The sequence below is a fragment of the Chelonia mydas genome, chromosome 1 (assembly GCF_015237465.2).
Source record: "Chelonia mydas isolate rCheMyd1 chromosome 1, rCheMyd1.pri.v2, whole genome shotgun sequence".
Taxonomy (NCBI): Eukaryota; Metazoa; Chordata; order Testudines; family Cheloniidae; genus Chelonia; species Chelonia mydas.
Window position 1 is genome coordinate 54,229,430 of NC_057849.1, and position 27,223 is coordinate 54,256,652.

Below are 27,223 nucleotides of genomic sequence, written 5' to 3' on the forward strand. Positions count from 1 at the left end.
CCCACAGCTTGCACCCCTCACTGCCTCCTGCCCCAGGCTCTGCCCACAGCCCCCCCGCTGCGAACCCCTCGGCCCCAGCCCAGAGCCTGCACCCCCTCCCGGACCCCAACCCCCTGCCCCTGCCACTGCCCCAGCCCCGAGAAAGTGAGTGAGGGCAGGGGAGAGAGAGCGACAGAGGGGCTGATGGAGTGACCAGTGCGGGGCCTCGAGGCAGGGGCGGGGTAGATCCTGGCTTGCCCTTAATTCAAACACTGATTTTGGGCTTAAATAGATCGGAGACACTGTGCTAGGCCCTCCCGGAGCTGGGCAGACCGCCGAGCCCGCGGCCAGCAGGTGAGCGACGCCGGCTGGGGCCTGTCAGCAGAGCTCCAACTCCGCCCCTGCGCCGCCACGGAGCCCCGCCCCCACCGCTTTCCCTCTGCGCCGCCAGGGAGCCCCGCCCCCATGCCCCCGTGCCCCTCCATGGAGCCCCGCCCCCACCCTGCCGTGCCCCTTCCCACTCCCCCGGAGCCCCGCCGCCCGTCGCTCCTGGTGTCCCAGCACAGACTGTCCCCCACGGGCCTAGACAGCGGAATCATAATTCCTCGGCGTCGGTTCCCGGGGGGGAATATTTTCGGGCCGCTCCCCGGCAGGTGTGTGAGGTGGCTGGCGGGGGCGCGGCGAGGCCGGTTCCGCTGCGGGCGGGGAAGATGGCGGAGAGCCGGGGTGAGGTGGCGGCGGCTCCGCCGTCGGGTTCCTCTCAGGGGCTCGCCGGCAGCACCGGGACCGCGCCCCCCAGTAGCAACCCGCTGTCCCGTAAGCTCCACAAGGTCCTGGAGACGCGGCTGGACAACGACAAGGTGAGAGCGGGGCGGGCTCCGGGCCTCCCTGTGCGGCCGGCACTGCCTCGGGGGGGCGGCGGGGCTGGGCGTTGGGTACCGGGGGCAGCGGGCTGCCCAGGCCGGAGGGGGCGAGTATGGGGGTGTGTGCCCAGGCCGGGGGCAGCGGGCTGCCCGTGCGAGTTGGGCGAGCACTAGAGCAGGGGGAATGGGGAGATGCCCTGGCGGGGGTGGAGAGCAGGCGAGAACGTGGGGCGGGGGGCAACGTGCCTGGGATCGATGCTCTACACCGTCTGGCCCCCGAGCATCCCGGGGAAGAGGTGAGCCCCTCCTGACTGATCTCCAGGGCGCTCTGGCGGTCGGTGCTCGCCGAGATGCTCTCATGGAGCCCCAAAGCAGGTGTTCACAGTGGTTCGTACCGTGACCTGCTGTACTGGGCCAGGCGGGTTACTGGGCCAGCCTGCGAGTAGGGGTGGCTTGATGTTGGAATGAATGGGTGATGGTGGCTGCCCCAGCACACCCTTATGCTCTTCTCTTATCCTGCATCATCATCCCATTAGAGTGTAAAAACCCAGGTGTGGCTCAGGCCTGCATGGGTAGGTGTCTGGTCCTCTGGGGGTAAAACCTGCAATGTTGATGATAAAGTATGTTCGCTGGGGTATATATAGGCACCTAGATCTCTTTCCAAGAGTCCTCCAACAAGCTTCAGCTATGGAAGCAAACTTTTCAAAGTACATATTTACCCTTTTAATTGGAATAGTATGTTATAGGATTTTGGCTAGAGTAGTTTTAATGTGGTATTACAGTATGGTCAGCAGTTTGCAACAGAAAATATTCAGCAGGCAGCTGTAATATCCCATAACTTCAATCAGAATAGCAATAAATACTATCTACATTATGTGTTTCTGTCACAACCTTATTTTCTAAGACTTTATTACTTGGACATTAAAATTTATGTATTTTGTGTTTAAATTAACATCACGTGTCACCCACTCTTTTCTGACCATAAGGAAATTCGCACTGAAGAACACCTGATGGTTAATTATTTGTGTCAATCTAAATCTTGATTGGTGCATGGCACATTCATATCAGTTATTAATATGGTGGTTGAAAATCATGCACCATGTCACATATGAAAATTTGAAAAAAATAAAATAGAGATAATCTAACTGCTTGAGGAGTTTGTTCTAATTTTTTTTTAAGATGTGTTAACTTTAGATGGTTAAATAATACTCAACACCAACGTCTTGTATCTCAGAACAGAAGTTTTTAGTTAATTTTCTTATATTGTACAGGAAATGCTGGAAGCTCTCAAGGCTCTTTCGGCCTTCTTTGTCGAAAACAGTTTGCGCACCAGAAGAAACTTACGTGGAGATATTGAGCGCCGTAGCTTAGCCATAAATGAAGAATTTGTCTGCATTTTCAAGCAAGTTAAGGAGGTAACATTTTTGTTAACAAATCATCTTAAAACATCTAGAATTGATCTGAAAAAGACCCCTGTAAGCTTGAAAACTCATCTTTCACCAATACAAGTTGATCCAGTAAAAGATGTTATCTCACCCACCTTGTCTCTCTAGTATTGATTACATGAAAACCAAGCCTGAAAGAATTTTTCCTTTTCCAAAACAAATTTACCATCATAGTAGAATTGTTTCAGCATCTTCTATAATTTGACCACTTTTCTCACGTGTAAGGTGTTCATCATTTGGCTTATGAACATAAATACACTGGACATAAAGCCTTCCTGGAAATGACTTGACTCAGTGCATGTAAATATGTACGGTTGGAAAGAGCCTTCAGTGACTGGAGTTCATCGTAAAATGATTTCACTAAAATCACGCAAAACAGATACTCTTTACTGAATTGTCTCAGGGACATCAATTTGAAATTTGTTTGGCTGTAATGTACAAGTCTGAGTCAGACTAATAAGAAACAGAGATATGCTAAACTTCCAAAACTAGTTGCTTTTCCCTTAAAAATGAACCAACTAAATGCTCTGTGGTATCCAGATTTAGTTTTTATTGGTATGATAGGCTGGCACTGAAGAGCCAAAGGAGTGGCAAGTTTTCTTCTGTAGTAATAAAAGGTCCTTCATATTTTGCTAAGCAGAACAAAATTGCAGTATACTGAACAGTCTGTACAGATGCTGATGCATCATGGAAGATAGTGTGTGCACTGCTTCTTAGCAGATAAAATGGCAATATTTTCTACTACTCTTTAATCCCAAAAAGCTCACTAGTATTCTTATTGAGTGAAATTAAACAAATTTAGGAAAAGTACATCCAAGAAGAAAAATGGACTAATAACTTCTACTCCTGAGAGGGTGGGGAAGGGGGAACTGTTGCTGAAACATAGATAAATCATGCATGCCAACATTTTGAAAACTTCTGTAGGTAGATTCAAATTGTAGACTTGATGTAGCATGACCATTACAAAAAAATATGCCCCAATACAAATAAATTACCAGTGTTATTCTATTCTTAGGAACTTGAAAGTATAAATGAAGATGTTCAGGCAATGAGCAACTGCTGTCAGGACATGACCATTCGTTTGCAGGTACTGTAGGAATAGATGTCTGTTTTTCCTTGCCTTTCCCTGCTGTATCTTGACAGGTTACTTAACTGCTTTCTTTTAACACAGTAACCAAAGAAGTTTTTTCTGTTAACAGCTCTATTAAAGCAACTCTAGAATATTAATGCTACTATTTAACTGTTATCTTAGTACTGTAATCAATGTGTTTCTAGCTCTAAGGAAAAGGCGTTCAACGACTTTGGGGGGAGTTACATATCACTACTTCTATTTCAGTTATGGGAGTATGTTTCTTTCAGAGTATCAAGGTATCCATCAGTTTTTTATATTGTGAAAAACTGATTACGTGAAGAATGCTGTACTTTAATTTTGAATCTAAAAGTGTATTATATAGTATAATAAAACTATCTTGTTCCTCCTTAAGGTGTGTATGGAACTATTATGAGGATTGTCAAGATTCCTTCCCCATTCTGAACTCTAGAGTACAGATGTGGGGACCTGCATGAAAGACCCCCTAAGCTTATTCTTACCAGCTAAAGTTAAAAACTTCCCCAAGGTACAAACTTTGCCTTGTCCTTAAACCCTATGCTGCCACCATCAAGCATCTTAAACAAAGAACAGGGAAAGAGCCCACTTGGAGACCTCTTCCCCCAAGCCCTACACCCCCTTTCCTGGGGAAGGCTTGATAAAAATCCTCACCAATTTGTACAGGTGAACACAAACCCAAACCCTTGGATCTTAAGAACAATGAAAAATCAATCAGGTTCTTAGAAGAAGAATTTTAATTAAAGAAAAGGTAAAAGAATCACCTCTGTAAAATCAGGATGGTAAATATCTTACAGGGTAATCTGATTCAAAACATAGAGAATCTCTCTAGGCAAAACCTGAAGTTACAAAAAGACACAAAAACAGGAATATACATTCCGTTCAGTACAGCATATTTTACCAGCCATTAAACAAAAGGAAATCTAACGCATTTCTAGCTAGATTACTTATTAACAGAATTTCTGAGACTGCATTCCTGATCTGTAGCGCAGCATGGTCGGTTTGCAGGTGGAAACGCTGTCCCCAAACGTATGGGCGTAGCTTTTCCAGAGCGTAGATAATGGTGTAACATTCCTTTTCACTGATTGACCAATGGCTTTCCCTCTCAGACAGCTTCTTGCTGAGAAACACGATAGGATGGAACTCTTGGTCCTTCCTGTATTAAGACTGCTCCCACACCACACTCGGACGCATCTGTGGTTACTAGGAACGGTTTGTCAAAGTCTGGGGCCCTTAGCACAGGGTCAGACATGAGTGTTGCTTTAAGCTGGTTAAAGGCCTTCTGACACTATTCAGTCCACTGAACGGCATTTCGCTGTTTGGTTTTGGTTAGGTCTGTCAGTGGGGTGCGATTTGGCTGTATTGCGGTACAAAATCGCCTGTAATATCCGGCCAAGCCTAAGAAGGATTGGACCTGTTTCTTTGACTTTGGGACAGGCCCCATAGCATCCACTTTGGCCTGTAGGGGGTTGATAGTTCCTTGATCCACCTGGTATCCAAGGTAAGTCACTCTGAGGCCTATTTGATTCTTCTTAGCCTTAACAGTTAGTCCTGCCTCCCTTATGCGCTCAAAGACTTTTTGTAGATATTCCAGGTGTTCTGCCCAAGAATCCGAAAATATGGCCACATTGTCAAGGTAGGCAACTGCATATTCTCCCAATGCCGCTAGGGGACCATCTACAAGTCTTTGGAAGGTGGCGAGTGCATTTCACGGCCCGAAAGGGAGCACATTAAATTCATACAGCTCGACGTGTGGTGAAGGCTGATCTTTCCTTGGCGGATTCACCTGCCAGTACCCCTGGTTAAGTCCAAAGTAGAGATGAACTGGGCCCATCCCAGTTTCTCCAATAGTTCATCTGTGCGTGGCATTGGATGGTTGTCTGGACGAGTTACATTTTGGCCCGGACTACCGTAAGCTAAATGCTGTATCTCCCCATCGGGTTTGGGAACTAGAACCACTGGAGATGGCCATGCACTGCCAGAGGGGCGGATTACACCCATCTGTAGCATACCTTGGATCTCCCATTCTATAGGAGTTTTAGCTTGAGGAGACACCCAGTAAGGTTGGGCTTTAATTGGATGAGCATTACCTGTGTCAATGGAGTGGTATGCCCGTTCAGTCAGTCCTGGGGTGGCTGAGAACGTCGGCACGTCGCTAGTGCACAGCTCCTTGATCTGCTGTCGCTGCATACGCCCAAGGGTCATGGAGAGGTTCACCTCTTCCACGCCACCATCACTTTTCCCTTCGTAGTAGACACCTTCAGGCCACTCAACGTCATCTCCTCCCTGGGTTGTAAATTGACAAACCTTTAATTCTCTGGATCGATTAGAAGAGCTGAGAGGCGGTGGGTTGCTCCGTGTCACCGTCCAAGCTCTCTGGAGGCTTTCATCTGCTTCCTGTTCCGTCTGGAACTGTTCCCTTGATGCTGGAGACATCAGTTCCTCACTGGACTGTGGACCTGGGCTTGGTCCCTCCGGAATAGATGCAGGTGATGGGGCTGTTCCTGTTGACTGTGAACCGCTCTCCGCTGGTGCGCTTTGTTGGGGTTCAGGCTCCGGCTGAGCCTCTTGTGTAGGGTTATGGGCTGCTGTTGGTTCAGGTTCGGTGGGGCCCTCTGGTGTTGGGGTTGCAAGTACTGGATTCAGTGCTGGCAGTGGTTCTGGTGCTGGTTGTTCCATCGGTTCCGGTTCTGAGACTGGCTCTGTCTGGGTCTCTGTGGCTGGATCCACTACTGCTGTTGCAGATGTTGGCATGGGGTCCGGTTCCATCACCTCTGACTGGGTCCTGGTAGAAGTTTCTGCAACAGAGCTAGGTGTGACAGCTTGCTTAGCCTGGCTGCGGGTGACCATTCCCACCCTCTTGGCTAGCTTCACATGATTGGCCAAGTCTTCCTCCAACAGCATGGGGATGGGATAATCATCATAGACTGCAAAAGTCCACGTTCCTGACCAGCCCTTGTACTGGACCGGCAACTAGGCTGTAGGCAAGTCAAAAGAGTTTGACTTGAAGGGTTGAATTGTCACTTGGACCTCTGGGCCGATTAAATTGGGGTCCACTAAGGAAGCATGGATAGTCGATGCTTGTGCTCCAGTGTCCCTCCACGCAGTGACCTTCTTCCCACCCTCACTCACAGTTTCCCTCTGCTCTGAGGGTATCTGGGAGGTATCTGAGCCTGAGGACCTCTGGTGTGATTCCGGTGCAATGATCTGTAGTCTATTGGGGTTCTTGGGGCAGTTGGCCTTTACATGCCCCAGCTAGTTACATTTAAAACATCGTCCAGCTGACAGGTCACTGGGGCGAGGTGGGTTGCTGGAGAACTGTGTGGCGGGACGATAAGGTGTCTGGAGTGTTCCTTGGGGTGTAGTTGGGGCCTTGGGCTGCCCCCGGTAGTAGGGAGGGGACTGAGGTTGTCCCTTTTGGTATCTGCTCCAACTGCGACCAGGGCTGTTTCTCCTCCCTCCACCCATTTTGTTCCGGTTTGCCCTGCCTCTCTGGCGGTCTGGGACTGCTTGTATTAATCAGCATAAGAAGCAAGACTTTCTGCTGAGTCCATTTTCTTATCCCAAGGGTGTGACCCGTTTTCATATATTGACTTTGCTACCATGATCTGGGGCAGGGATTCAATGTAGCTAGTAGCTGAATTGAAAGGGAGGCTATAAGCCTGGGAATGGGTAATGAGGGAAGAGATTGAAGGGTAAATGGGAATTTGAATTAGTAGGGGAAGATGGAGGAGGAACTAAAAGCACAACAGTCATGGATCAGCGAGTGACAAATAACAACTTGTTCATTTTTTGCATGTTTCAATCCCTTCTTCTCACTCTTTTTGGTCCTCTGTTATACGAAAGCCTGTCATTCTGACCAATATTGTCACATTGGTTCCTTGTACTTCCCCATTGGTCTATGTCCATCTGTTGTCTCTTGTCTAAGGCCTTGTCTACGCTACCAAGTTTTGTCAGCAGAGCTGCCTTTTGCTGATAAAACGGGGGAGGTGTACACACTACAAAGCTACTTTTGGTGGCAAAAGGAAACCACCTCAGTATGAGGCATAAAGCTTTTTGTGGCAAAGTTAAAACAACAAAGCGTCAGTGTAGACACTGGTGTTTGTTTTGTTGACATAACTGCCTTCCATTTGTATTCCACAATGCTTGCCATGACCGCTCTGCTTACTGTTTTGATCTCTGCTGCCCTGCAGGCATGCACCCTTCCCCTTTCAAAGCTCCAGGAAGTATCTGACAGCTGAGCATGCTGCTACCTTGCTAGCAAATCATTAATGTGGAATGCTCCTGTTCTGCCTTGCACTATGAACACAGCAGCAGGGGACAGAGGGGACTGCTGTGCTGTTTTGACATTCCTCAGCACAGAGAGCTCACAGAGGGGCTGTGGGAGAACTCAGAGGGAATCACAGAACCATACGCAGGCAGAGCTGGCTGCTTCAGGAGAGACTGCTGTGCCGAGCAGAGGGGTGTGTGTGTGTCTCCCCACCTCAGGATAGGTCTGTCAGCCTGCTGTCTCTGCTGTCCCAGAGACACCACTCTCCTCTCCCTCCCGCAACACATTTCAGTTGGAAAAGCCACTGACAATCTCCTAGGATGTTCCTGGAAGGATGGGATTGAGGAACCTGCATCATGTGACGCTGTACCTGCTCTCTGAGGCATTGCAAACCCTTCCCAAAGCACTCTGTGACCAGTTGCACAGTGGGATAGCTACCACAGTTCATTGCTCTCTGTGTCGATGCAAGAGCTGCTAGTGTGGATGCATTCTGCTGACACAAGATGCTAGTGTGGACATGCAACATCACTTTTTAGTAAAGTGACAAAACGTTTGCCGACAAAACTTTGTTGTGTAGACAAGGCCTAATACTTATGTGATAAACTCAGGGACGGAATTTGTTCAGTGTTTGTATAGCACAAAGCACAATGGGGTCCTGGCCTCTAGCACACTGGAGCTCCTAAGTGCTATGTTAATACAAATAATAACAATTGGGAGCTCCTTGGGGGCAGGGATACTGTCTTACTCTATCTATGTGCAACATCTAGCCCACTTTTGGGTGCTAAATAAATAAGACATTCCCACAGATGTATATAGCCAGCTCTGAATCAAGATCTTTCTAATTTTTCTCTCCAGTTTTGGTGTTGGTATTTCTTTTAGCAATTTGTATTTCAATTCAGAAAGGAAACTAGGACCTTGACTTTTCCAAAAGAGGTGTTCTTCAGAAAGGAAGCTGATACCTTCTCTTGTGTTTTGTGGCTTTTTTTTTTTTTTAAATTAAAATATGTAACTTTGGAGAAAAGATCTGGATACAATGCACTTCTTCACAAAATGGTTTAGACTCAAGTCCTTAATTCTGGGCACCTGAATTTCATTTTAATGACCATTAAAGGCTGCATTTCTTTATTATTGATCTATTCTGATTCTTCACATTTGTGTAATAATGTTCAGTTCTAAAAGGTCCTAAAGACATTAAACTTCATAATCCAACCACACAGTATTATACTTGTTAACAAAATATTTTGTAGATACTCATGAATTCAGGAAAGAGGTAAATGCATTTTAAAGTGCTTTCTGGAATAAAACCTGGAAAAAATTGCCATGCACATTTTAAAATGCTTCCTTTACTTTATTATTATTTCCTTTTTTGCTTTAAGGTTAATGATGCTTTCTTTACATTCGGGAGGATGTGATTCTGAAGAGCAATTCACAATGTGCATGCTCTACTATGTTTTTGACAATGGCTAATAGTATATTTAACTAATCAGTTACAATGGAAGAAAAGCTAACTGGGATAGTGGAAAAAAGATTCAACCTAACGCAGTAATATGAAATGTGTTTGGGCGAAGTCCCATCCCAGTGCAACTTCATTAATAACTGTGATGTTTCTTACCTGCCCTCTTCTCCCCTCCCCACACTGCTCCTCTGATAAAAGTACCCACTGAGAGAGAGAGAAAGCAAAGGCAGTTTGATAATGGGGAGTTAGTACCCAAAACTGTGTTACCTGGAGGTTGAATGAGACCTCTGAAATATATTATCAGAGTACATTTATACATGCTGTTAAAAACTTTTAACTGTATCTTTTTTAAAAACTCTGAGCCTCTTCCCTGTAGAGTTACCCTTTCCTCCCTACCCCCAACAAAAACCTGTTGCTGAGCCTTACAGTATACCTTTATGGTCAGTAGCCTTATGGCTTTGACACATGCATTGTTATTGAGGGCTCTGGAATAGGACTGATCTACTTCCATACCACCAGTGGTAAAATCTAGGGCCTGTTCTCATAAACTCCTCAGCTGATCTTGATTGTTGTGGCATAATTGTTAGTGAGGATAATATTTCACAGAAATGTAGAACTGAAAGGGATTTCAGTAAGTCATCTAGTCCAGTCCCCCTCACTGAAGCAGGACTAAGTATTATCTAGACTATCTCTAACAGGTGTTTGTCTTAAAAACATCCAATATCAGAATTCCATAACCTTCCTAGGCAATTTGTTCCAGTGCTTAACTACCCTTACTGTTAAGACATTTTTTTAAATGTCTAACCTAAATCTCCTTTGTTGCAGTTTAAGCCCATTGCTTCTTGTCTTGTCCTCATTGGTTAAAGAGAACAATCTATTGTCCTCCTCTTTTTAACCACCTTTTATGTACTTGAAGACTTATCACGTCCTCCCTTAATCTTCTTCAGACTAAACAAACCCAGTTTTTTCAATCTTTCCTCATGCTTTTTAGAACTTATTCATTTTTGTTGCTCTCCCGTGGACTTTCTCCAGTTTGTCCACATTTGTCCTGAAGTATAATGCCCAGAACTGGGCACAATACTCCACTTGAGGCCTTATCAGGGTTATAGTGGAATGGAAGGAATCACTTCTTGTGTCTGGCTTACAAAAATCCTGCTAATACATCCCAGAATGATTTGCTTATATTATAAAGTTTGTGATCCACTATAACTCTGTGACATACCAGTGTACAATTCAGACCAACGAGTAACTGTATCACCCCTGCCTTGTAACGTGGGGTGCCCTTTACAGTGCTTTGCTCCTGTAGCCTCCAACTGGGACTGCTCACAAATAGCCTCCAGCATGTAAATCACTTCCAACTTTCTGTGTGTGCTGCAGCCAGCCAGCTGCATCATGTCTCTTACCAGCCTTAAAGAGTACTAGAGAGTGACCGCAACACACTCCCAAGCCCAGATTTTCCCCTGGGAATGTATTTCCTGTACTGCCCAGCCCTCTCCTAGCTAGTAGAAATATATTGAGTCTGTTATTCCTTTAAGGGAATATTATGCACAAAACTTGTTATCCCAAATGGGGTTGCCCGGGCACTTCATCTTGAACACACTGGATTAGATAAAACAAAACCAAGCTTATTAATTATAAAGAGAGATTTTAAGTGAGTACAAGCAATGAGCATAGAAGTCAGAAGTGATTACAAGAAAAATAAAGATAAAATACTTACTGATGCCTAACTTAACTACATTAGATTCAAAGCAAAGTTTTCTCACTACATGCTTGCAGCAGTCTTATCCCCAAGCTCCTTTGGTTAGGACCCCTCCCCTAGAGTCCAATGGCTGCATCCTTTGCCTCTTCTGTTGAAGTGGGTAGGGGGAAAGAGTGCAGGGAGGTGTCTACCTCTTCTTTTTATATTCCTTTTCTGCCCTTAGAGAAGCATTTCCAGCTGGCAGCAAGGCGACCAGCAGTCTGTGTGGAAGGAAACTGCATGCTGTTGCTTTGCTAAGATGTAGATTTTTGCCCCTGCCTCCTTTCCTGCCAGAGAACGGCTACTTAGTGGGTAATGTCTGTCAGCCTTGTTTATAGCTGGCTGAGATGTCAGCTTGTCCTGTGTCTCTGGCGACTACCCAGACTTAGCTGGCAGAACATACTTTTAGTCATGATTTCAGCCTGTGTTTATATCTTCACATATAATGCTGCTTTGTGCATTTTGTCATGGTATTATTGATCAGCAAATTGAGTTTTGAAATGATACCTCAAAAGATATGCCTTGTACAACAATTATTACAACACTGTGTGGGGTGTTTACACAGGTGTATTCTGTCAGATCCTTTTCTGAATAAAACCCATGGACTTCAAAAAAGCAGACCATAAACTCAGATAACTGGTAGGTAAGGACCAATGGGTAGAAAAATTTTAGCGATAAAGTAGTTCAGGAGACAATACTAAAGGCACAACAGCAAACTAGCCTGATGAAGAGGAAGGACAGGAAGAGGCCAATATGGCTCCATCAGGAGCTCTTCAATGACCTGACACTCAAAAAAGAATCTTACAAAAAGTGGAAACATGAACAAATTACTAAGGATGAGTACAAAAGAATAGCACTAGTATGCAGCAACAACAGCAAAAAAATCATAAAGGGCTCAGGGACAAAATGATTTAAACCTAGCAAGGGACATAAAATGGCAATAAGAGGTTATTTAAATACATTAGGAACAAGAGAAAGACTAAGGAAAGTGTAGGTCCCCTACCTAGTGGTGAAGGAGAGTTAATAAGGGATGGCATTAAGAAAGCTGAGGTGTTTAATGACTATTTTGCTTCTATCTTCACTAAAAAGGTTATTTGTGATCAGATGCTTAACACGATATTAACAACGAGGAAGGAACATATTCCAAAATAGGGAAAGAACTTTAAAGAATATTGAGTTAGATGTATTCAAATTGGCAGGGGCTGATGAAATGCTTCCCAGGATATTTAAGGAACTATCTGAAACAATCTTTGAACTGTTAATATCTTTGAGAATTCATGAAGGGCAGGTGAGGTCCTAGAAAACTCGAGAAGGGCTAACATGGTACCTGTCTTTAAAAAGGGAAATAAAGAGGACCTGGGAAATTACAGAACAGTCATCATGACTTTGAAAGCATCTAGTGAATAATAGGGTTATAAGTAATAGCCAACAATGGATTTGTCAAGAACAAACATGCCAAACTAACCAGTACTTAGCCTAGTGAATAGAGGGGGACAGTAGATGTTACATCTTGATTTTGGTAGGGTTTTTGAGACAGTCCCACATGACATTCTCATAAAAAAGAAAAACCCTAGGGAACTGTGATCTAGAAGAAATTACTGTAAGGTGGGTACAAAGGTGGTTGAAAGACCATACTCAAAGAGTAGTTATCAGTAGCTGACTGTCAAATGGGGGAATATATCGAGTGGAGTCCTGTAGAGGTCTGTCCTGTGTCTGGTACTAGTCATTCATTTTATTAATGACTTGTCTAATGGAATGAAGAGTATGCTTATAAAATTTGCAGATGACACCATCCTGGGAGGGGTTGCATACATTTTGGAGGGACAGGATTAGAATTCAAAATGATGTTTACAAATTGGAGAATTGGTCTGAATTCAACAGGATGAAATTCAGTAAAGACAAAAGCAAAGTACTGCATTTAGGAATTAAAAATCAAATGCATAGCTACAAAATGGGGAATAACTGGCTAGGGTGTAGTACTGCTGAAAGGGATCTGGGTTATAATGGATCACATTGTGATGCAGTTGAGAAGAGAAGACTGAGGGGGGAACTTTATAACTTTTCAGATATGCAAAAGTCTGACAAGAAGGCTTAATCTGCTGCAAGGGCAATTTAGGGTAGATTTTAGGATATAGGAGACTTTTTAACTATAAGGATAGCTAACCATTGGAATAGGTTTCCAAGGGAAGTTATGGAATTCCTGACATGGGATGTTTGTAAGAACAATTTGGACAAAAATCTATCAGGGATGGTTTAAGTTGACTTGGTCCTGCCTCAGAGCAGGGGACTGGACTAGATGACCTCTTGAGATCCCGTCCAGCCCTACATTTATATGATTCTGTGATTGTTTCCTATCATATATCTTTCTAGGTCTTTTTCCACTACTTCTGTTGGGAGATTGTTCCACAGCTGAATACATCTTGCTGTCAGGAAGTTTTTCTTGATACTCAGCCTAAATCTTACTTTAGGGTTTCCTCTGTCAGTGGAATGACATCCACGGTATCTAGAGGGAGTACAGATAGACCAACAGTATAAAATAGAGCTCATTACCTCATGGCTCAAAGTCACGTTCCTGTGCTATTTCGTTTTGACACTAGAGAGAGCCCCAGCTCTGGTGCAGTTGGCTGTCACCTGGGGGGCTAGCCCTAACGGATCTGTTGTGTTGTCACTGCCCAGCAGCCAGAGCCTATGCTGGGTGTACTATGCTTAAAGGCTCCCCAGAGAGTGGGGATAAATAGATATCTGAGCCCTTTTGCGTTCAGATGAGCATGTCCAACTCATTTGTAGCACAAAATATTTGCAACTGAAGGACCAAATAAAATAATTGAAACTAATTATAATATGTGTTGAAATGGTTTTGTAGCACAGGTCAAGAATTTTAAATGGAATTCCTTTTTTATGCCTAACTATTGAAAACTAGGAAATAATTGATTAATGGTTATTATAACAAGGCAGTTCTCCTTCAAAGAGTACTTCGTTTAAATGTCTTGTAATTAGAGGGCTTTTAAAAATATATTTAAAAACAGCAGAAATGGAATTAGTTTGGTACTGTATGTTAACTTCATATAGCTACAGTGATTCAAATTATATTCTAGGCAGCGAAGGAACAGACCCAGGATTTGATGGTGAAGACGACAAAGCTACAAGCAGAAAAGTATGTATGCTACCTTATTTATAATTCATATAATATTGTGGATTGCTTTTAAACTGGATTCTGCCATCCTTATTTTAAGAAGTACCTTTTTTTGCAAGAGGTCTCAATTGAAACTCAACTTAAATAAAGGTAGCAGAATTGGGTCCTAGTTATCATAAGATGACGTGAAGCTCATTAACACACTGCTGCTTGTTGTTATCAAAAGTCAATGTTTCCAGTAGAAAATAACAACTTACTGTGGTACAGTATGATGAACTATAATGCAGTTTATCTGATGTTTAGCTGGTATATAACATTTACTACAATAATACATTATATATCAGTTCATGGTACATAGTTAAGGCTACGTTTTAGTCACAGGTATTTTTAGAAAAAGTCAGACAGTTCATGGGCAGTAAACAAAAATCCACGGGCCGTGACCTGTCCATGACTTTTACTAAAAATACCAGTGACTAAAACTTGGGGGGGCTGCCCGGGGGCCTCGCGAGTGCTGAGGGGGGGCAGGCGGGTGGTGGTGCATGGCCCAGGATCCTCGCTGGTGCTGGAGGGCAGCAGCACACGTCTTGGGACCCCCGCCGGTGCTGAGGGGGGATTGGCAGAGTTGGCAGGCTCCCTACCTGGCTCCGTGTGCCTGCCCCCCCCAGCAGCAGAGTTTGGGAGGGGTAGGGAATTGGGGCACGGGATGGGTCCGTGCTTACCAGGGGAGCTCCCCGGAAGCGGCGACATCCCCCTTGCTCAGCTGCTAGGCGGTGACATGGCCAGGCAGCTCTGTGCGCTGCCTCCACCCAAAGCACCATCCCTGCAGCTTCCATTATACTCCCCTCCCTCCCCCCCCAGAAAACAAAAACAAAACTGCTCCCATTTACAAATCCTAGACAAATAACTTCTTAACCAAACATTACCTAGATCCCAGTGCTCAGACTCCCATTGTAGGCTGGGTTTTTGTTGTTGAAAACCACTCATTCAGTGGGCTAGTATTGTGCTATGTTAAGTCTGCAGGGGAGAAAAAAAGTATGTTGGTACAAAAAAAAAAAATTAGAATACAGTTCGATTTTGCCATATTTAAAGTCCATTCCGAAATATAAAACTGCTCTTTAATATGAATTAAAATGAATAATTTCCCCTTAAACTCCATTGGATACCCAGTACCAGTGAAAAGGAAGATATCTTTTCTTTGCTTTTACTCATGGGGACCATCATGGCCCATGATAGCTTTATATACTCTTTACGTGTTTTGTTCTTAGGACATATCTTGTTACAGCTTTAGTATTTATTGTCATCTTAAGGAGAATTAAGCTGTTTGCTCTTGTGTCTTCTTCCTCTGAAAAGTATATGTAGATCACTGGAGATTAATTTATCACAAGAAATAATTATTTAGAACAGAAATTATGAGCTAGAGTAGACCTGATTTTGCTTCAAAAGAAGTCAATCGGAGCGTATCATGGATTTTACTGGGAGCTGGATTGTGCCCTATGACAGTGTGAGTGTGGGGCTGTAGTGTAATTTAAACATAGATTTAAAGTAAGATGTAGGATGTTGGGTACATTAAAGAGATGATTGACTTTGCCAAAACCTTGATACAAATTTCACTCTTTGAATAAGTAATTAAGTAAAAGATAGGTAACTTTGATAATTCATTAGTTTGAAAGATGAATATGTGAAATGGTTAGAACTGAGATGCGGTTATCTTTTTTGTGGATATATAAATATATTTTAACAACAAATGGCTGCTTATGGTTGAACGTAGTTCTGCAGGAATTTCTGACTAATGGGAATTAATTGCATATCTGAAGATAGAAGCCAATTGGGTGAAAGTGATCATGAAATGGTAGATTTCATGATTCCTAAGGAAAGGGAGTGAGAGCAGCAGAATAAAGACAATGGACTTCAAAAATACAGATTTTAACAAACTCCAGGAATTAAGAGGTAAAATTGTGAGGCTTCCTTGGGGGTGTTCAGAACTATAAATCGCCTTGTTACCCCTCTGCCTCAGCGAGAGAGAGGTTTGCTGCTGTTAAACTTGTGTTAGCTCCCTGATACTCCAGACTGTTAGGTAGCCCAACAAACACCTCAGGACCCTTTCAGCCCTTACTTCAGCTTGCAGGTAACACTTGGTGCATTTTAGTTCCTGCACTCTCTTGGCGAGCATTCCCCTGCTACAAAATGGGGAATATTGGGTTGGTTGTAATACTGGTGAAAAGAATTTGCAGGTTATAGTGAATCACAAATTGAATATGAGCCAACAATGTGGGATAGTTGAGAAAAGAAGACTGAGGCGGGAAACCTGATAACTGTCTTCAAATATGCAAAGATTTGTTATAAATAGGACAGTGATCAATTGTTCTCCGTGTCCACTGAAGGTATGGCAAGAAGGCTTCATCTGCAACAAGGACAATTTAGGTTAGATATTAGGAAAGCTTTCCAAGTATAACCACTGGAATAGGCTTCCAAGGGAGGTTGTGGAATTGCTACCATTGAAGGTTTTTAAGAACAGGTTAGACAAATACTGATCAGAGATGGTCTAAGTATACGTGGTCCTTCACAAATTTTATAAGCACGCTCTCCACTCCATTATCCAAGTTATTAATAAAAATATTGAATTGTACTGGACCAAGGACTGACACCTGCGTACACCACTAGATATGCCAGAAACAACTGAAACATACTCGGAGTAGGGTTTTTTCCGAACAGATGTGCACCCGTGTTACGGTAATTTCTTCTAAACCAGTGGTTCTCAACCAGTGAGGTCCACAAACTGTCTAAGATTTCCAAAGGGGATCTCATCTGCGTTCGAAATTTTGTAGAGGTCTGCAAATGAAAAAAAAGTCGAGAACCATGGATCTAAACCATATTTCCCTAGTTTATGAGACTGACATGTGGGACTGTGTCAAAATATTAATATTGGACATCTACTGCTTCTGTCGTATTCACTAGGCCAATAACACTGGCAAAGAAGGAAATTAGATTGGTTTGGCATGATTTGTTCTTGACAGTTTCATGTTAGCTATTCCTTATCACCCTATTATCCTCCCAGTGCTTACAAATTCATTGTCTGATAATTTCTTCCAGCATTTTTCTAGGTATCAGAGTTAGATGTCACAGTTCCGGGCAATGGCTCCTATATTCTACTTCTGTGGTCCATGGAGGGCACCCACTTTAGGCTTCTGGTTCCTCAGCAGTCACCTCTCTTGGGCAGAGACCTGTGTCCCTCTCCCCCCTGACTGAGGTTTCTCCAAGCCTCAGTTTCCTGGCGACACTGCATTATTCCCAGCAAGCCAGACTGCCAGAACAGGCCAGTGCCTGCATTTTACTTCCTCTTTGAAGGCTATCAACAGTGTAATGACACACTGGCATAAGTTAGCACAAAGATTTTCTAAGCAAGCACATTTATTCTTAAGGTAAAAGCATAACAGAGGAAATATATTAAAAATGATTAAAAAACAAACAAACCTCTACACACATACTAAAAATCGCAAACTTTGCAAAAGGACTATGAGGGTGAGAAACTGTTTTAGCCAAAGGATTGTAAACTGTTAAGTTTTAGTCATTAAAAATTGTGTTATACTCTGGTTTTATTTGTAACCATATTCTGTTTCTCTTATCCTTGCTTAATATCACTTGAATCTCTGCTCTTATTAATACACTTATTTTGTTTTATTATAAATTTATCTCAGGTGTGCATCCTCAGCTGAGCCAGCAGGCTGTTGTGTATACTGTCTCTTTGGAGACAGTGGAATAGGTAATTTCTGTGAGTGTCCAGTGACAGGGGCTGGATACGGCAGGGGAATGCTCTCCAAGGAGTTCAGGAACTAAAATGCACCAAGTGTTACCTGCAAGCTGAAGTAAGGGCTGAAAGGGTCCTGAGGTGTTTGTTGGGCTACCTAACAGTCTGGAGTATCAGGGAGCTAACACAAGTTTAACAGCAGCAAACCTCTCTCTCGCTGAGGCAGAGGGGTAACAAGGCGATTTACAGTTCTGAACACCCCCAAGGAAGCCTCACAATTTTACCTCTCAATTCCCGGAGTTGTTTGAAATCTGTATTTTTGAAGTCCATTGTCTTTGTTCTGCTTCTCTCACTCCCTTTCCTCAGAATCATGAAATCTATGATTTCATGGTCACTTTCACCTTCTACCTTCAAATTTGCAATTAATTCCCATTAGTCAGAAATTCCTGCAGAACTACGTTCAACCATAAGCAGCCATTTGTTGTTAAAATATATTTTGTTAACAGGTGTTGTAATTAGTATTGAGTTTGAAATTGTCTGGCAATTAGGTTCACTTTAAAACTAAAACAAATAAAAATATTCAACTCTGGAATGGGGGATGGAGACCTTTTTCTATTGGGTCTCTCAAATACAAACAAAGCACTTGTTTGAAGCATTGAAATAATGCCAGAGACCTTATTTCCCCTTACTTTACCACATTTTAATTACTTCACATACATATAGACCTCTCTTAATTTGTCTCATCTCAGACAAATCACAGGTCACATACTCTTCTTTAAAGGTAGCTGCTTATGTTTTGCAGGAACCACACCATCCTCGAAAGGGTAGGCGATTTCCTCAGGGTAGCCAGTGTGCAAGAAAATCAGAGAGTAAGGAGTCTTTGAGTCCTCTGAGACTTCAGTTGGTGCTTCCATCTTTGCAGATTATTCCCATTGATCTCTTCTGAGGCAGCTGCCAAGGATAATGGTCCAGTGCAGGGACCCTGCAGGTTTATTCAGTTATGTTCTATAGGTTGGTTGTTTATCTTTTCTTTTTGCTTGAAGTATAGTCTCCTCATATGCTGTACACAGGTCATATGACTCAATTCCTGGTTAGTCAGACAAATTTTGAAGGCTTTCAACTTGGTAACTTACTTTTTGACTTAGAGAAGGACTTAGGGAAATTGATGGAGTCTGTAAATGAAGGGTGGTCCTCTGGATTACCATAAAATAATCCTAAACAAAGAAGTTGGCTCTTTTCCTTTAGGGGCTTCTTCTGATCCGACAAGTTTGGCCATAGCAGTGAGGACAATCGGAGTTGTAGAATGTTGAGCTCTTTTGAAAATTAGCCCATAATGTGGACAAGTCCTTTTGTCATTTCACAGTAGTGAAGATTTAGGAGCATATTTACACCTTACGTCAGCCTGGCACTGCTTGGGTTCTATGGAGGCTTTCCTAGATCTGCTGTTGTGGGCCTATCTAAACATGCCAATCTAGTAATTCTCCTCAGGTACTTGTTTAGCTATGTATCCTTTTAATTTTGTTTAAATATTTTCTAGCAATTGCAGCTCAGATGGTTTTCTTGGAGGCCTCAGAACAGTGGTGAATCATGAACATGAAATGAGTTGTAATGCCTAGATATACCAGGTAGGCAAGGAATAAAATAGTTATATAGCAAAAGCGGCAATGAGTCCTGTGGCACCTTATAGACTAACAGACGTACTGGAGCATGAGCTTTCGTGGGTGAATACCCACTTCGTCGGATGCACAAAGTGGGTATTCACCCACAAAAGCTTATGCTCCAATACGTCTGTTAGTCTATAAGGTGCCACAGGACTCATTGCCACTTTTACAGATCCAGACTAACACGGCTACCCCTCTGAAGCTAAAATAGCAAGGAAATTCCTTACTTTTGTACATGCTTAAGAAGCTTTTGGACATTATTTTAATGTGGAATTTTTTTTAAAGATATGTAATAACTTGTTTTTTTTTTTAGTGAAGGGCTCTATATTTGTTTTAATAGTAAACTTCTGAAATTTGGTGCATCTGTGGGTTAACATTAACCTTAGCTGTCTTACATTTTTGGATCTGAGATTGTAAGATGATTATTTCAGTATTAAAATAACTGGGCTCAATTCAGCCCGCTGTTATATAGATACAGAACACTTTTTGGTTAGGTAAAATACATTAACAATTATGATGATTTTGTGGCATAGGATCTTTCAGTGCAGTATTACACAGCATTGTGTATTATTCTTACCCTACAAATCACTTAGAAATAACTGGGCTTATAGGTATGTTACCTTTTTCTTTTTTCACAGAACATTTATTATTCGTTAGATAAGTGTTATGAAAAGCTTATATTCCATTTAAGTGTTCATTGCAGCTTGGTTTGAATATGAGGCATGTATCTGAAACAAGTTGGTAAGGTTTTTTTCTGTTTGGAGGGAGTGCCTGTAGTCTCTGCTGTATCAACATTTTAGCCCACAAAATGAATTACTGGAAAGGTGGAGAGACTATAGTATCTAGTGAGCACCATAAGAATAAGATAAGGAAGAAAATGTGTGATCCATAAGACTAAAGTAATGCTGTAATTTTGAAAATAGTTTAAAATAATAAAATGAGTGTTTAAATACTAAATTTAATTCTTTGTTAGCCCAAATACACATTTTATTACATTGGAGATAAACATTTAAGTGCTCTGCTAAGCAAAGTAATATACATTTGGAAATGCCCTATTGGGCAAGATTGTTCAGGCTGAGCTGCAGAGATCAGTTAGGAAACAGTTGAATGCTTTCTTGGGAGAAACGAAATATTGGAAGTAATGAGCCATAATGAGCTGATGGACTTTTTCTTGTCTCAGGACTTTGTTGCTTTTGTCTAGAATTTCCATCTACAGATTTGTTATGAATCATTGAACATTTAATTCTTGTTTAAGAATGGCTAGAATCAGTGACAGCTTAAATTTCTTTTCATTACCAAGGTGGGTGTATATTTTGAAATCATTATCTTAAAATTATTTACAACTCAATAGAAATATAAAATATTTCTATAAGACAGCCACATTTCCCACATAGATGCGCCTTGTAAATCTTGCCGACCTGATTTTTACCTTAAAACAAATAAAAGATGAACAAACCATGTGCTGTAGTTTGGTTTTTAAAAAAGCATATCTTATCAATGCATACCTGGGTACAGAATGTAATTGTGTTCAGAAAAGTTATGTAAAATTCTTATAGAACATTCTGGTAACTAGTTGTTTTAGTGGTTAAAATAAGATTTCACAGCTTTTTCCTCTTTTTAGCACTGCTAAGCCAATACAGCTATGGTAGAGTGAGCAGGATTCTTTTCTGGTCCATGTATCAACAAAATTATTAAGTTCCAATTGCAGAATCGCTTATTACTGATGGTAATGTGCAACCTGAAAGTATCCAGCTTGACTTTCATATCGCACATTGATTTGGCAGGGCTAGCAGTTGCTTTGGTAGTGAACTAATTGAAAAGATAAAATGGAATCCCACACGGCCAGTTTTACAGTCACTTTTCAAAAGAGTCATGATTTAAGAGAGACCACAAAAAGAGTAGTGCTTGGAAATAAAAATGAACTGATGACAGTGAAAGTCTACTGAAAAGATATTTAAATTCCCATTAATAATAATTGAATGTTGGCAGTTTTTATTGGAAAAAAGACCTTAAAACGCGTAGTAATGGCGACTGTTCCATCCTTCTTTACTGCACACTGACCTAACCTCCTCTGGATGTGGTTGCTCTTTGGTCATTCTGGGATGCAGTGGTGGAACTTTGTGGGGACAAACTGTTCTTTACCTATCTCATTTTTGTTTTAAGATTTTGTGTATCTCAGCTCAGTCTCAACTGTGGTGTGTATTGGGATTTATTACGTGTTCCAGCTATATCTAATCTTGATGTTAATTCAGAGCTCGGCTTGCCTAATAAGTGTGTTGGATATAAACAGTGTAACAGAATCCAAGATAGACAGCCATCATGGGAGAGAGCAAGTCCTATGTAGTAGCAGAAAATGGACAAATATATATTTATCCTGCTTAGTTCTACTATGGGTTATGATTCGATTTCACTTGCAGTGAACTTGTAAGTCTGATGAATCTGCCAGTCATCCTGATGGAAGATTGCGAAGCATCTTGAGAGTGACAAGTATATCCATGCCACTGACCCCTCTCATATATTTAGAAAGCATTATACATAGGATGAAAAAAGAGTAGAATGTTGTTTTTCACCAAAATCAAGAATTAGCAAGAACTGAGCTACTGTAGGCTGAAGAGCTACTTAAACTGTTTGTATGATGGTTCTCAGGAAGTGACATAACTCTTTTGAACCTGCAGTTTCCCTCTCTTCCATTCTCCATACCTTCAGGACAATTTTACTGCTCTGTCATCTTTTCCACTCAGAATACTCAGGAAAATACTTGCTACAACATGCCCTTCACACTCAGTATTGAGGATAGTATTGAAGGATTGCCTTGAGCTTTTTTCTTTTCTTGTTTTGTTATTATAATTTGAATTACACTTAGTTTTATGCTAGGGAAATATCTATGTCAAGACAGACTTTTAATTTGCAGGTTTTGGTACTTTATGGGATTACATGTCTTTATGGGTGCTAATCTTTGCCGTAGGATACAAAATCTTGACTAATGTTTAATGCTACTAGAAATTATCTTTATTTTGGCTACCTGTTTTCTGAAACATACTGTAGCTCCACAGGATCCTTCACAAGCAAACCAAAAACTATTCTTCATGTATAAACTGGACAACAGTGATGAACTAGGGCCCAGTTCTGTTGGACATACTCCCTGTACAACTCGGATTGTTAACAAAAATTGTGAAATTCAGCTTTCCTTTTTAATTTATATCATATGAAGGTATTTTACTAACTTACTTATTCCACCTATTGAAATACACTGCTAATGCATGATAAGGGTAAGAAACTGAAGAGAGACAGCATGTGATAAAGATAAATTATGAGCAATTCCCACCAATTTACTAAAGCAGATAAGCGTCAATCAGGCTGCTCAGCCAAGAAAAGGACACCTACATGATGATAGTTGCACAACAATCTTGGCACCAAAGCATTTGTATGTGTCAAAGAAGTAGCTCAAATTCAAAGTAGCTTGTGATCTGAAATCTGCTAGTAAGAAGCTAAAAAGGGTACTACTGATGATTCCTTTGTGTTTTAATATTGTGCTCCTTAGAACACTCTAAAAACACTTCCTAGGTAGTTACTGCATCTTTGAAGCAGGCTGATTCAGAAAAGCAGAACTAATTTTTGCACAATAAAATGTTACCATTTGTTATGTAAGTATAATTAAGTGACTTGAATATTTATTGTGTTCTTATGTCCATCTCTTCTCCCCTCCTCTCCTCTCATATGTTGCTTGTCTCCATAGATTATATCTTCGCGGGACTTTTTTTTTTTTTTTTTTTTTTTTTTTTTTTGGCGGGGAGGGAGGAACAGTTGTCTGCATTTGTAAAGTGTGTAAGACTGGTGACCTGAAACTGATTGGGGTCCCTGGATGAAACAGTACGTAGTTTATTATAAGAAGAACTGGCAGCATGGCCTATAATTATTTGCCCATTACCTCCTATCATAAGACCCAGTTTTCAGTTGCTGATAACTTTGCCAAACTTTTACCATTTGGGATGGAAATTGTCATGCTAAGTCTGTCTGCCTTAGGCTGTTTTTTGAAAAGTTTCAGCTAAAAGGTGGCAATTTTCACGAGTGAGGTTAGTTCAAAATATGTTGTTTTCCCATGTGGAAAAAATTGTAAGTGATTGTTTAAAGACTATCGTGATGCATGCACCTAAGGGGGACAGTTTTAGGTTGCCTAGGAATGCTTAATTATGGCATTTCCTAACCTTTGAGTGCTTGACTTTGTGACCCTAACATTCTTTTAATGTAGTTTTTTAAAAATATTTTACACACAGATACACACACACATATTTTACACACACAGAGAGAGGAGAGAGCATAGGGTTACATAACTCTTGAGTAACTAATGCGGCATTTAATGTGCTGGATGAGATACACCACATGTTGTGATAGGCCTTAATAGCAACTATGATGATTGTCTGGTTTCACTTACATTCTTTTAAATGAACTCTCACATAAAATTAAGACAAAAACACCACATCACCTGTGGGCGTACACTTTTCACAAAATGAGCATGCCATATCTGACCTCTCAGTCCTGGTCTTCAAAGGAAACCTACACAACACCTTCAAAAGTTGAGCCTGGGAGCTTAAATTCATAACTTTGCTAGGCACTAAAAATCATGGTCTTAATAAAGACACTGGTTTTATGACTTACTACGCTCATGTCCCCCTTTTGTGTCCTGTGATGACTGCAGAGGTGTTACTACCTTTATACCATACCTTATGCTACTATATAAACTCACATAGTATAACTACATCACTCAAGGATGTGAAAAATCCACACCCCTGTGTGATGCAGTTATACCAACTTAACTGTGGGTTTAGACAGTGCTATGTCGACAGGAGGACTTCTCGCCTCTCACAGAGGTGGATTAACTACACTAACAGGAGAGGCTCTCCCATCAGCATAGTAGAGATTGCACTGAAGCACTGTAGCGGAGTTGGTCCAATAAAAGATATTACCTCACCCTTCTTGTCTCTTTAAGGGATTTAGGAACTTTCAGTGAGACTTGTGCTCCTAAATACCTTAGACTTTTTAAATCTTCCCCTCGGTTTTCATGCTGTTAAGACATGTATTGTGGGCTGTGGGTCATTATTTTTAAAATGCATTTTGTTATTTTAAAACTGAAACTGCTCATATGAGCATGCCGTTAAAACTATATAAACTGAGAACAATAAATTTCTCTCTTTTTGTAGCAATCTTTCATTTGTGTATTTGTTTTGTTTTTGTTTTAATAAAAATGAATCCAGAAAAAAAGCCTATTGTGATATTGGAATATGTAGCTGTTATATTGATTCTGAAGAATTTGTTTCCTGTAGCATTAAGTAAATTAAACAAGATGAAACATCAATAAGCATTAAATAAATAACCTTTAACTATATTTTATAAAGTTTTTTTATGGTGGTCTCAAATGCATTACTAGTGTTTACACTATTTATAAAAGAAAAAAGTGAGCATAGAGAGAACACCCACAGTTCTCAGAAAAACAGGCTTGAAAGCCTTTCACTGGGAACAATGTTTTCAATAAGCATGCATTCTGCAACAATAATCTTGCACATTCTACAGTACTCCCTTAGCTGAGAATCTTATTGATGTGTTGGATATTTTTTATAGATTACTTTCCCATTAGTAATTGATTTAGAGGGACTTCAGGAAGTTCAGCAATGTTTGTGGCAGGTTGGAGAAATATGCTTTCATCAGTATCCATAGAGAAAAGAAAGTGGTGATTTGTACTAATGAGATGCACTTTGTGTCCTGACCTTTTGCTGGAATTACATTTTGTTTCTGTGAAGAACATTTCATGTGAAAGATCGCCTAATTGCCTAACCTTTTCAATACAAATTAATTTTTTGGGGGGGGAGTTAAGACCTGGAGCCTGATTCTCCTCTCACTTACACCAATATATAAAGCATAAGTAACGAGGCATTAAGCAGGAATAATTCCACTGAGGTCAGTGGAGTTTTGCCAGTATAAAAAATGGTATAACAGATGCAATTTGGGCCATCTATCTACATGAGGAAATTGATCTATTCCAGATAATGCCAGCTATGGCCACCTGCACTGCTATTGAACATTGTCTGTCTATTGGGAATTTTTTTTTGGTTAAGTATAATACTGTATTAGAACTGAGCTGAATCTGAATCAGTCTTTAAGAATCAGTCTCTAAGAACAGGTTAAACGTACTAACACCTGTGAAGGATGGTCTAGGTATACTTGGTCCTGCCCCGCCATTGGGGGACCTCTCAAGGTCCCTTCCAGCCCCACATTTCTATGATTCTTGAAGATGAACAGGTGAGTTCTTAATGGGAGAATTAGTGTAGATTAATGTTGGTTGGAACGTTAACCTATCATCATAAGATAAATCATGAATGCATTAAATACTATGTTCCTGATCCTTATTTTACATCACTGTAAGAGTGTAAAAGGGCATTACAGTGAGCATATATGTCCATTTTAAGATCCTTGACATTGCCCAAACATTGCTTTAATATAAATAAGAATCAGGCTCAGAGTTATATTTAATAATGTGGCCTACAAAAAGAGGTTAATCCTGACAAGGAACGAAAGTTATTTGATGTAAAACAACTTTCTCGTTTGTCTCTATCAACCTTCTTTTGGAGAACACATGGTGAAATACTGAAAAACTGATTTTTGCTAACTTTTTTTTGAATTCTGAACGGCTGTTTGGTTGGTTCATGGCCATTTAATTCAATATTAGTAGTTGAAATCCTATGTTGTTGCATGGGTGTAATTTGTAAATTCACATGTGTAAGAAAGCAGCAAATGGCTTAGAACTTACAATCCAATTTTTAACAGGCCGCAGATTCCACTGATGATTGAACCTGGTAGTATACTGAACAAAGAGAGCTCTCAACCATGCTTGTAGTTGTTTCCATTTCTTCACGTTGACTCAAGACATCTAGGGTATGTCTACACTACGAAATTAGGTTGAATTTATAGAAGTTGTTTTTTTAGAAATCGGTTTTATATATTCGAGTGTGTGTGTTCCCACAGAAAATGCTCTAAGTGCATTAACTCGGCGGAGTGCTTCCACAGTACCGAGGCTAGAGTCGACTTCCGGAGCGTTGCACTGAGGGTAGCTATCCCACAATTCCCGCAGTCTCTGCTGCCCATTGGAATTCTGGGTTGAGATCCCAATGCCTGATGGGGCTAAAACATTGTCGCGGGTGGTTCTGGGTACATATCGTCAGGCCCCCGTTCCCTCCCTCCCTCCGTGAAAGCAAGGGCAGACAATCGTTTCGCGCCTTTTTTCCTGAGTTACCTGTGCAGACGCCATACCACGGCAAGCATGGAGCCCGCTCATTTCGTCACCGTATCTCTCCTGTGTGCTGGCAGACGCGGTACTGCATTGCTACACAGTAGCAGCAACCCATTGCCTTGTAGCAGCAGACGGTGCAATAGGACTGGTAGCCGTCATCGTCATGTCCGAGGTGCTCCTGGCCACGTCGGCCAGGAGCGCCTGGGCAGACATGGGCGCAGGGACTAAATTTGGAGTGACTTGATCAAGTCATTCTCTTTAGTCCTGTAGTCAGTCCTATTGAACCATCTTATGGTGAGCAGGCAGGCGATATGGATTGCTAGCAGTCGTATTGTACCATCTTCTGCCAGGCAGGCAAGAGATGAGGATGGCATGCAGTCCTTCTGCACCGTCTGCTGCCAGCCAAAGATGTAAAAAGATAGATGGAGTGGATCAAAACAAGAAATAGACCAGATTTGTTTTGTACTCATTTGCTTCCCCCCATCCCCCATCTAGGTCACACTCATTCCTCTAGGTCACATTGCAGTCACTCACAGAGAAGGTGCA

The 27,223-nt window shown here is 41.6% G+C and overlaps 1 protein-coding gene across 1 annotated transcript in view; it reads left to right on the plus strand.

The window, feature by feature from the left end:
* The first annotated feature begins 461 nt into the window (after nucleotides 1-461).
* The window catches only part of COG6 (component of oligomeric golgi complex 6), a 100,790-nt gene continuing 74,028 nt past the window's right edge, over nucleotides 462-27,223 (plus strand). Inside the window, exons 1-4 of the mRNA XM_037892829.2 lie at nucleotides 462-839; nucleotides 2,114-2,257; nucleotides 3,303-3,374; nucleotides 13,952-14,010. Coding sequence (XP_037748757.1) covers nucleotides 690-839; nucleotides 2,114-2,257; nucleotides 3,303-3,374; nucleotides 13,952-14,010 — 425 coding nt within the window. The 5' untranslated portion in view covers nucleotides 462-689. The remainder of the gene's footprint in view (nucleotides 840-2,113; nucleotides 2,258-3,302; nucleotides 3,375-13,951; nucleotides 14,011-27,223) is intronic.